This window comes from Maylandia zebra, linkage group LG17, assembly GCF_041146795.1.
Source record: "Maylandia zebra isolate NMK-2024a linkage group LG17, Mzebra_GT3a, whole genome shotgun sequence".
Classification (NCBI taxonomy): domain Eukaryota; kingdom Metazoa; phylum Chordata; class Actinopteri; order Cichliformes; family Cichlidae; genus Maylandia; species Maylandia zebra.
The window spans coordinates 31,976,304-31,988,439 of record NC_135183.1 but is presented as its reverse complement, the minus strand read 5'-3'; the positions used below and the strand labels follow the sequence as shown (position 1 = coordinate 31,988,439).

The 12,136-nt window shown below is 39.4% G+C and overlaps 1 protein-coding gene across 1 annotated transcript in view; it reads right to left on the bottom strand.

Annotated features, from left to right (window-relative positions):
* gsap (gamma-secretase activating protein) overlaps positions 1-12,136 on the bottom strand; it is a 49,082-nt gene that overhangs the window by 19,922 nt on the left and 17,024 nt on the right. Inside the window, exons 16-19 of the mRNA XM_014409617.3 lie at positions 11,741-11,836; positions 5,240-5,310; positions 4,896-4,990; positions 4,219-4,338 (exon numbers count right to left, since the gene is read on the bottom strand). Coding sequence (XP_014265103.2) covers positions 4,219-4,338; positions 4,896-4,990; positions 5,240-5,310; positions 11,741-11,836 — 382 coding nt within the window. The remainder of the gene's footprint in view (positions 1-4,218; positions 4,339-4,895; positions 4,991-5,239; positions 5,311-11,740; positions 11,837-12,136) is intronic.

Below are 12,136 nucleotides of genomic sequence, written 5' to 3'. Positions count from 1 at the left end.
GTGTCTACAGCAGCTGTAAAACGCAGTGGATCCCTTATCCCCTGGTTTGGAGATGGATTTTTTTCAAAATTGGTGGACTGAAAAATACAAAAAAAGATACCACCAGATTTTGATCCATCGTGAAATACCATCTGGAAAGAGTCTGATTGGCAGCAGGTTCATTTTTCAGTACGACAACAATCCCACACCCACTGCCAATGTAGTAAATGCAAACCTGTATAGAAAACTGCGCAATGGAACACTATCAGTCATGGATTGGCCTCCAGAGCCCAGACATTAGCATTTTTGAAACAGTGTGGGATCATGTTGACAGAGAAAAGAACAAAAAGGCAGCCAACATCCAAAGAAGAGCTTTGAATGTCCTTCAAGAATCCTGGAGAACTATTCCTGAAGACTACTTAAAGAAATTACAAGAAAAATTTCCTATGAGTATTCAGACTTTCAAGCTCATTAGATTTGTAGAGCGTTTTCCATTGTTCACATACATTAACCAATTATTCTTTAAAAAAAAAAAAAAAAGGAAAGAAAAGAGAAAGGTAGCCAAATAAAAACAGTAAAAGAAACAAATGAAAATCTACTTTGGCATTCTTACGCCAAGCCAAGCCCTTCCTTTGGCTCACATACGTGTAAAATTATTTCCAAAGTGAAGCATTTGTCATGCTTCCTACATGACAGAGTCAATAATATTTATTCTTCCAGTTCCACTACTGTAAATGGAAGAAAGAATAATCTTAATCTCCTCCTGGTTCCAATATACTGTACATACATTCCAATAAAAACCCCATTGAGACGAGATAAACTTTACAAGAGAGAATAATCCCTGCCGCTCAGTAATGTACCTCACTGGTCCCACCGGCATTTTAACCAGATATGGTCTGTAACAAATAAGCCAGCAAGACAAAGCTAAACGAGAAAGCCAAAAGACTCCCCAGTGGGGCGCAGGAAAGCTGAAGGAAAGGCGAAGGGGAAGAGCCGTATTGCATGAGGTGAACGTCATATTCTGAATACACAAACACTGATATCGCTAAATGCATCTTATATTCCCCTGAGGATACTATTATAACCCAATTTCCATTCATAAACCCACTTTAAAATCGTAGGAGCTTGTCTTCGTATCATTATTAACTTTTCTTTCTTTCTTACTTGTTTGTCCATGCGCACAATGCAAACAGAAACTTCTAATATTTAATCCAGCACAGTATTGATGATGCCAATTTGATAAAATGTATATAAATGTAAAAAGAAAAAGGTACAAGCTTAACAAATAGAACGATACCCTTTAAAATATGCCACTGCAGGCAAGATTTAAATAACAGTGACTATAATTCTTATTGGTGTGGGGATTAAAACCACTGATCACATAAAGGTAATATTTAATATTACACCAATTCTTCTAGAGAATGAAATCCAGATTGAATGGGTGGGTGTGGGCTTAATACCCACGAACACATCAGTGAATGAAAAATGCAGCAAACTTTAATCTAAAAATGTCCTTTTCATTTGCCAGGTTCTGCACCGTGAGAAGTGGATCGAAGTGACCCCGACACAGCAGAAGATTTTTTTGTCCTCTGTGTGGCTACTCGGAGCCCTGCTTGGTATATTTTTCCTAAGTGAGGTGAAAATTAAGAAGTGGACGGATAAGGGCTCCTGCGAGAATCTCAGCTTCTCACCGGTACAAGAATGTATCTACATCACATTCACAGTTATCAGCCATGTCGTCTCATTGACCTGCTACTCACTACTTGTTAGAGGGATCAACCGAATTCAAATCTTTGATAAGAAAAAGCTGAGGATTACCAAGTTATTTCTTCACATCATCGCTGGTTCCCTGGTATTTGCTGTCATTGCTCTGATGTTTCGCACAGCGTATGTGACTGTGCGTCTCGCAGCACCGGAAAAACTGCTTTACATCAGCAAAATGTTCATATTTATGGAATGTTTTTACTTTTTCAAGCACTCTCTGAACCCATTACTGTATTACTTTGCCTCTCTACATGAAAGCACCGATAAGGAAATCCGCTTCTTCATGTCTCTTGATGACAGCTCCTAATATGTTCTCCCATATTTTTGGCCTCCTCATTCTAATGTGGCCTGATAGCCATGAAAACTGATGGAAAAATATGGATCCTTTGTATGGACAAAAGAATTTGGATCTTTTTTACTGGACTGTGTGACTAAATGACTAAATGTATCAAGTTAAATACTAAAGTGACTGATTAGCTCATTTTCCTGTGGTATGATTATTCTGCCTTCACATTTTATCACCCATTAGGCTGGAGCCTAAATCCAGGTTACACCCTGGACAGATCGCCAGTCTATCGCAGCGCTAACACATAGAGACAGACAACCATTCACACTCATATTCATACCTACAGCCAATTTAAAACCCAGTTAAGTTAACTCATCTGAACTGTTGGAGGAAGCACGGAGAAAAAACACCCAACTACAGGGAAACAAGCTAGCCAGTGGATTCAAACCCAGGACCTTTTTGCTGCAAGGCAACTGGACTGCCACCATCCTGCTCTACAGTTTATTACATAATATATAATAATGTAGCAATGTATGTCATTGCATGGCCAAAACACTGTACCACATCCAAAACTAATAGATAGATCTGTTATTTTGGTTCTTTAAATCTCAAACTTTGTTTGCTTCACTGAAAGAATGGACACATAAAAAAATAAAACGATCTAATAAGGAGATCTATTTGGAGATGAGACTTATTGTGTTTTGAGCAAATAAAATCAGACTTTTAATGTTTATGGTGCATTTATGTGCTGTTTAATGAATGCGAAATATGGTTCTGACTCCAAACACGTCACGTGAACCCTCTCTAACTGAGTGAGCAACTTAGAAAGACTGCAAAATGTTTTGCTTGGTTGATAATCAACTTTTAATTTTGATTGGTACAGAATTTTGGACCAGTATTTATTTTCTAACGCAGCTTTGGGTTGTAACTGTTAGCCGCACTAGGCACAGACAAGTTATTTTTAACAGCAGCAAGTAGAGCAGCAATATTTATTTATCACAGGCTCTAAATAGCTAACAGCATGTTGTTTAAAATACAAAACATCTTTGTAGTATTAATGTAGTTTTATGACACGGTAAACTTCCTGACTTCAAATCTCATAATCCCATATTTTATTTACAATAGAACATCAAAACATGTCGAACAATTATTTAACAAAAGTCTGTATTTATCTGGGAACTGAGGAGATCAGCTGCTGGAATTTTGGGAGAATATTTTTCATTTCATAATGCTCCAGATGTTTTCAGTGGGTGAAAGGTCTGGACAGCAGCCAAGCCAGCTCAGCGCCCTGACTCTTCTACTACTAAGCTATGCTGTTGTAATAAATGCAGCATGAGGCTTAGCGTTGTATTACTGAAACGTGCAAGGCTTTCACTAAAATAAATGTTGTCTGGATGGGAGCATATGTTGCTCTGCATTTGTGGATGGCACTGTGACAGCAAAAGTTCTTTTTGGGGGGATGTGTTGCTGCCATCAGATTCTAAATGAGCTAATATTTGTCATGCAGTAGTAAAACGTTCTAGTTTAAATACTGTCTGTGATTCACTGTGAACAAAATGTGGTTTCATGAGGTTTGCAAATCATTGCATTCTGTCTTTATTTGCATTTTACACAGCGATGATGACAACCTGAGAAGAATGAAAAGTTACATTTATAGTGTTAGTTTGCAGCTTAGCGTGTTAACATTAGCACTAAATGCAAACTGCACTTAAGGCTAAATCAAATGCATTAACTACACTGAATAGTCACTTTATTAGGTACAACTTGCTAGGAGCAGGTTTGACCTCTTTGTTCTGATGGTGGATCTAATTCTAACGACTGCGAGTTCAGCAAATTCACTGTTATGCTCAAGAAACCAGTTTGAGATGATTCAAGCTTTGTGACATGGAATGATATCCTGGTGGAAGAAGATGGATGCACTGTGGTCATAAAGGGATGGGCATGGTCAGCAACTATATTCAGGTAGGTTGGGCATTTAAATGAGGCTCAGTTGGTACTAACTGTGCCAAGAAAATATCTTTACACTGTAATCAGCAGCCTGAACTGTTCATATGGGATGGGTCAGTTCAAAGTTTGCTCATTCTCCTCTGACCTCAAAGAAGGATATCTGTATATCTTCTCTTTTTTACGAAATCAGTGCAAAATTAGAAACTTTTGAGAACTTAATACAAAAGAGAGCAAGCGCCTACCCGTCATGAGGCGAGACACAAAGGTCTCGGTGAGCTGCAGGAAACCGTGGTCAATGTACTGCAGAAAGGTGTGATGAGGGAGGCAGCGCACAGCAAACACGGCAAACAAGGTGTGATAGCCTGGAGAAACACAAAGGAGGCATCTGCTTTTTATGTTCCTAAATTCTCCTGCAGGCTTTTTAGCCCGTTTTCATGTTTACCAGTTTTATTTGTTCAGTCTTTGTATTGTATTGTAAAAAGCCTGACATAAAACAAATGGAACAAAGCATTCAGCTGACTGCTCAGCTTCAGAGGAGTGCATTTCTTACTTTTATTTACCAAAGGGATACACGCTCAGTATGCCTGCTGCGTTACACTTTCACTTCATTTAGACACATTTAAACCTCCAGCCTCAGTGTTAAGGGTGTGTTGACGTCTCGCATTCATCATCTCCCCCCCCCCCCCATTCCCTTACAGTTTATGATCCCAGCACAGAAAGCCTTCGCTGGTGCTTAGGCTCCAGAAAATTTGTCCAAATGATTAAAATGCATTCACACTTTCTTACTCATGTCTGCATATTGTTAAATGTTTAACATATTTTTGGTTACATTAGCGCAGAGGAAAAACACACACATTGTTACGCTGGCTGAGGCAGAGGCAGACCGGATTATAACAGCTAGTTTTAAAGTGTGTGATACCGGGTGGGAGGGGCAGGCAGAGACTCCGGGTGGATTCCAGGATCCGAAGCATGAAGTGAAAGACGGACCACTCGGCCGGACTGCCCTGCTGCGTCCTGGAACGCGCGCACGCACGCACGCACACACGCAGACACACACACACACACACACACACACACACACACAATTCAGATAAGAACATTACATAAGGTGAGTACACATGTGATGAGAGGTTAACACAAATACACACATGTGGGCACACACGTGACGGGGAATGATGGTGCACACATACCTCGAGATGATTGCACACCTTTAGTCTGCACTTTATATTACATTAGTTGGAAACATGACTGATTTGTACTCACAAGCACAAAACACGAGGGCCGAGTTTGTACTTCAGCCAGACTGACTCCAGCACGTGTCTGATGAGCTCCAACTAAACACACAAACACACACAGACAGAGACACACCTTAGCGTTTGAGCCGCATATGCTCGATTAGATTCAAATGAAATGAAACTCGAATGATTTGTGAGCCTGTAAACTTTTGCGCAAAGCAGGGCGTTTTATCTGAAAAAGTTTCGACATGTTTTTCTGCTGTGGCGACAGTGATGTTCGCTTCATGGAAATTTACACTTGTCCTATGATCAGTTTCCTCACTTCTCCCTTTTTTTTTCCTACTTCCCATTTTCATCTCGAGTAAACAAGTGCAACCCCAGTGCACCAGGATGTGAACACGTTTCACACTCGCCCATATTATTTCGCCACACGCTTGGGATCATACGAACGCACTCGACCCGTCCTCAACGTGTCGGCCCGTACTGAAAGATTCATGGGCTTTTTTCCACAGGTGATCACTCTTTCACTTGTACAATAACAGGAAAAACGATCCATATCCTGGACACCAGTTGGAAACCTTCCGCCAGCTGCTCCAAATGCCAGCAGCCAACATCCTCCACTCACCTCGGGGTGGGAATTAGCTGCACTTATGTAACAGACGAACCCAAAAGTCAAAAAGGTGTTCAGGATAAACATAATAATAAGCTCCTCTGGGCTTTTCCCCCCCACTTCTTGACGATGCTTTATTAAGTTTTAAATAATGTTAAACTTACCCCTGCACCGTCTGTGCTAAATAACACCATAAATCCCCCCAAACTCTGTATCTTTAAAAGCCATGAAAAAATATGAACCCCCGCTAAGGGTGATAACAATTTTAAATGGAAACTATGACAAAGGAAAACTATTATTTTTGTATTATTACTTTTTTTTCTAGTTTCCATAGTGGATTTAAAGGTTTTGAATGAATTCTGATTTAACTTTGCAGGGTGGTAGAGTAAGGTCATTTTAACAAGCCATTAAAATTTGGCAAGGTCTTCAAGATCAACCTAATGATTTATTGGTTGAAAATCGACAAAAAGCCTTACAAATGTGGTGTGTATTGTCAACATATACAGTGGGGCAAAAAAGTATTTCGTCAGCCATCGATTGTGCAAGTTCCCCCACCTAAAATGATGACAGAGGTCAGTAATTTGCACCAGAGGTACACTTCAACTGTGAGAGACAGAATGTGAAAAAAAAATCCATGAATCCACATGGTAGGATTTGTAAAGAATTTATTCGTAAATCAGGGTGGAAAATAAGTATTTGGTCAATAACAAAAATACAACTCAATACTTTGTAACATAACCTTTGTTGGCAATAACAGAGGTCAAACGTTTACTATAGGTCTTTACCAGGTTTGCACACACAGTAGCTGGTATTTTGGCCCATTCCTCCATGCAGATCTTCTCGAGAGCAGTGATGTTTTGGGGCTGTTGCCGAGCAACACGGACTTTCAACTCCCGCCACAGATTTTCTATGGGGTTGAGGTCTGGAGACTGGCTAGGCCACTCCAGGACTTTCAAATGCTTCTTACGGAGCCACTCCTTTGTTGCCCGGGCGGTGTGTTTTGGATCATTGTCATGTTGGAAGACCCAGCCTCGTTTCATCTTCAAAGTTCTCACTGATGGAAGGAGGTTTTGGCTTAAAATCTCACGATACATGGCCCCATTCATTCTGTCCTTAACACGGATCAGTCGTCCTGTCCCCTTGGCAGAAAAACAGCCCCATAGCATGATGTTTCCACCCCCATGCTTCACAGTAGGTATGGTGTTCTTGGGATGCAACTCAGTATTCTTCTTCCTCCAAACACGACGAGTTGAGTTTATGCCAAAAAGTTCTACTTTGGTTTCATCTGACCACATGACATTCTCCCAATCCTCTGCTGTATCATCCATGTGCTCTCTGGCAAACTTCAGACGGGCCTGGACATGCACTGGCTTCAGCAGCGGAACACGTCTGGCACTGCGGGATTTGATTCCCTGCCGTTGTAGTGTGTTACTGATGGTGACCTTTATTACTTTGGTCCCAGCTCTCTGCAGGTCATTCACCAGGTCCCCCCGTGTGGTTCTGGGATCTTTGCTCACCGTTCTCATGATCATTTTGACCTCACGGGATGAGATCTTGCGTGGAGCCCCAGATCGAGGGAGATTATCAGTGGTCTTGTATGTCTTCCATTTTCTGATGATTGCTCCCACAGTTGATTTTTTCACACCAAGCTGCTTGCCTATTGTAGATTCACTCTTCCCAGTCTGGTGCAGGTCTACAATACTTTTCCTGGTGTCCTTCGAAAGCTCTTTGGTCTTGGCCATGGCGGAGTTTGGAGTCTGACTGTTTGTGGCTGTGGACAGGTGTCTTTTATACAGATGATGAGTTCAAACAGGTGCCATTCATACAGGTAACGAGTGGGGGACAGAAAAGCTTCTTACAGAAGACGTTACAGGTCTGTGAGAGCCAGAGATTTTCCTTGTTTGAGGTGACCAAATACTTATTTTCCACCCTGATTTACGAATAAATTCTTTACAAATCCTACCATGTGGATTCATGGATTTTTTTTTCACATTCTGTCTCTCACAGTTGAAGTGTACCTCTGGTGCAAATTACTGACCTCTGTCATCATTTTAAGTGGGGGAACTTGCACAATCGGTGGCTGACTAAATACTTTTTTGCCCCACTGTATCTATACAGATTTAAAATAATAACTCACATTTGACCTCTAACATTTCCTTCAAAAGACTGATGTGAAGGCCAAAATGGTAATATTACTATATACAGCTATATAAAACTGTGTCTTACTGCCATTGTTTGTATTAACAACATATAGACATAAAAGGAACAATATATGGGGATTCTAACGTTACTTTTGACCTCTGACCTCTTCTTCAAGGTCAAATAAACCTTCAGAAAATGTCTTTTATCTTTAAAACTGTTCTTAAAAATTCTACTGCCTTTGTTTGTAGGGGCAACATTTTGGAAACCATACTGCTGTATAAAGATTCTAAATATCACATTATAGTTTGCATCCAAATATCAGGTCATAATTGACCTTTGACCTCACTTTTACATTTCGCATCTGCCTTTCTTTCATGCTGCTTAGTCAGTTAGAAATTATCTGATAAGCTACAGTTATTCATGTCCATGTTATTTATGAATCGATACCTATGATCTACTCCTACATAATGTTTGTGTAATTAAAGTAAACATCTGTCATGCTACCCTTATTAAAGATCATTTAAAAAGAACAAAGAAAACAAATGAACATATAAAAATACAATATTATCTGCTTTAAAGTAAATACTGCTCAGAGAGTGAGCTGCTTTGGTGGAGGGCTGAGTTCTCAGAGTGCTTCTTGTCTGGGGATTTATTTCTTTATTATCTTTAATTTCTTTTAAATCCTTTTTCCTCTCCGTTTCTTTTTGAATTTTCTTAAAGCCCATTTTGTCAGCACTGTAAGCACAAATTAGGAAAGGAATGCCCCAAAAGACCATTGCATTCATCACGCATTTCAAAGTATTTTTCTCCAAAAATTAGAAACTGTACTCGGTTGTCAACCTTTCAAACAAAACAAATTCCTAGAAGCTCAAGCAGCTCGTTGCTGATGCAGGAGCAGCGTCTTTGTGGAGAAAACGGTCAAACAAAAGGCAATCAAGTGATTTAAAGGCACACACACAAACACAGTTATCCCTCTGCGGCCTTCTGCTCCAATTTATAAAGTCGCCAATTTGTCTTAATGAACCTCGGCCCAGACAGGAAGCTGGATTTACCCGTGTAGGTCTCCTGTTAGCAAAAAGTTTAGTAACCTTGGGTAGAGAGCAACTTTTCTACTGCATAGTAAGTATATTCCAGCCTATTAGTTGCAATACTTTTTTTTTTTTTTAGCAATTCATATTCGGCTATTAGTGTGGTTGTTCTTTGCCTTGACATTGGCTGTGTTATAAAAAGGAATGCATCTCCGTTGTCTGTGGCAACGGGGACAGGAAATAAATAACTATGACAATAATGTACTGCCGAGCTGTAATCTATCATAACAGAAGTTCCCCAGCTCTTAAAAGCTGTAATCTTTTTCATTGCCAACTTTTCCCCTGTGTCAATGTAACCATTAGTCTCAATAAGCACCAACAAGAAGGGGAGATGTTCTGTTTTGTAGTACCACCCTGAGTTTTTCAAGCATGAGTCAGCTTGATGTGAGTCAGTTAGTGAGCTTAAAGTCAAATGTGCCCCCCCCCCCCCCCCGTTTCTCATAGGTGTTTGAGCATCTTTTAAATGAGTCCGTCATCCAAATGTTCACTTTCATGCAACCAAAGAAAAGAAATTATTATTTAAAAAATCATTTTCATTCCAAAGGCGCAGGTTAAAGCTCAGGAGCCCACCATACCAAGCTGAGCCATCGACAGATCCTACTGTGAGCAGATGAACAGAGAGGATTTCTTCTTTTATTTCTTTTTTTTTTTTTTATACTCTGTTATTTACAATTCCACAATGTAATGTCCCAAAACATAATGCATCCTGCTTTCAATTCACTTCCCGCCTTACCCTTGGCCTGATTTAACACTGTTGTGTTGATGTATGCCGTATGTCTGCTTTCAAGGGGCTCCTAACTGTGAAGGGACTCACCCACCAGGAATACTAAAAACTGACTTTACAGAGCCAAGAACCTCTATTTGATACTGAACACAGGTTGAGAAAGTCTTTCCACTTGGATGTGCAGATCCTATCTGCACGAGCTGTACATTTTAATGAAAATTTTATTTGTGCTTTGTGTAGCAAGTCTCAATAAAAACGGGGAAAATTTTCTAAAACTCTTCTAAACAACGATTTTATTCACAATAAAACATAAAAACAAACACATCAAATGGTTAAATTGAATATATACTCCATTATAAGAAAAAATACTGGGCTTCGTATAGTAATTAATTTAGTTATTTTTACTGTCTTTTTGTATTTTGTGCATTTAACTGCTGAAAATACTTATTAAATATATTTGGGGTTATAAAATAAAATGTTATGTTCTAATTATTTTTCCCATTTCTACTCTAATAGCGCTCACTTTGACAAGCTCATTTTTTCTATCGTGATCCCAGCTGCTGTGAAGGCTTACCCAGGCAATGCAATTATCCAGCAGCTACCCCCGCAGGTTTGCTCAGTGCTCACAGTGACGACTTCATCATGGATAAATTCCCCAGTAATACTGATTATTGCCATTATGTCAAAAGAAGTTGTTCATGCCATTTCAGAAGTATCAGTTATATTTAAGTTTTTTTATTTCCTGGTTGCAAAGAAAAAGACCATGGGAACTTCTTGTTATGCCAAACTTTAGAGATTTTACTGAATTTACCTTTTTCCCCCCAGAATACCAGGAGAGCGATCACTGGAGTTTAGTAATAATGAATAAAAAAGAATACATAATAAATAAATAGTGATTTTTTTGTTTGTTTGTTTTCAATGCCGTGACATTTTCAAAATAAAAGCCTCAAGTTATTTATTTGCTGCTTAGAAGGTGTTTTAGAAGAAGCATTACAAAATTAACACATCCTGCAAAAATCTGATTTTCAAAATAAAATATCTGACTTTCAGTTGATGTCAGCTTATCAGCATGCCTTATGGTTGCCAAACAAAAGTATAATAGTATGCTTTTTTAATAATAAAAGACTACTATTTAAATTGGGCTTTCTTAAATGTTAGAAGTACCTACTATTCTATATTTACTACTATACTTGCTACAACTTTTTTGAAGCTGGTACTTTTTCTAATGAAATCAATGGACAGATGTATTTTGCTGACATGTCACATTTAAAAATGACAAATGTGACTACTGATCTGCAAAACAAATGATGGCTTTCTAGTAAAGTGGCTTTTTTAGTAGCTTTACTTCCCTGAACTATATTTCTAACACTAGAAGCATTTCAGCTACTTCCAGTGGGAAGTAAACGGTATTTTGTAAAGCTAGTTCAAAGCAGTTTTTCCATCAGTGCCTGTTGAGCGCTGATCTCTTGACACGGTTCAATGTCTTTATAAACACACATCAGACACAATAGACAGTCCCATCAGTTGTTTCATGTAACTCCAAAAATCAACAGGTGTCTGCAGCGCACAAAGAAACACCAGAGAAAAAAATTTAGTCACCCCCCCCCCCCCCCCCCCTTTTTTTTTTAGAGTGGATTTATGGATTTAGCAAAGGGGTCTTTAGAGAGAAGTGATGGCTGCTGAGAGGACTGTAAGTGCGACCTGACAGCTTCTAGAGGGGTTTTCTAAAATGGATAGTCAAATATTTAGTTATAGTGAAAATTCTCTGACTTATACACTGTGTAATCTTTGCTGGGAGTGTGACGATACATTCCCCAAAAAAGGACAAAAGTGAAAAATCTTTTTAAAAAAAATAGATCCAAAAGGATATACAGAGCTCCTAGACCTCTCTCTCTCTCTCACACACACACACACACACACACACACACACACACACACACACACACACACACAATGTGTACTAACCAGTTTGGCTACATAGCTGACAACCAGCGAGTCAATCTTTTTCTTCCCCAGTTGAGGAAGGTGTCTGCTGAGGTGTTCTCGAAGCTTGTCAACTGTCTGGGATGCAAAAAAAAATACACAAATTAACTTCTGTGCATGTATGTGTGTGAGTGTGTGTGAGTGTGTGTGAGTGCCGTCAAGCGAAAGTTGGTGTGTTTTAAGCATACTTTGCAGTGCACTCAGCAGGGTCAAAATGAGTTCACCTCGAAAGCTTCCCTCAAATATGTTATGAAATTTATTTAAGCATGGAAAGGAAAGGAAAGGAAAGGAAAGGAAAGGAAAGGAAAGGAAAGGAAAGGAAAGGAAAGGAAAGGAAAGGAAAGGGGTGAGCAGAGACAAAAAGAGTGAATGGCAAGA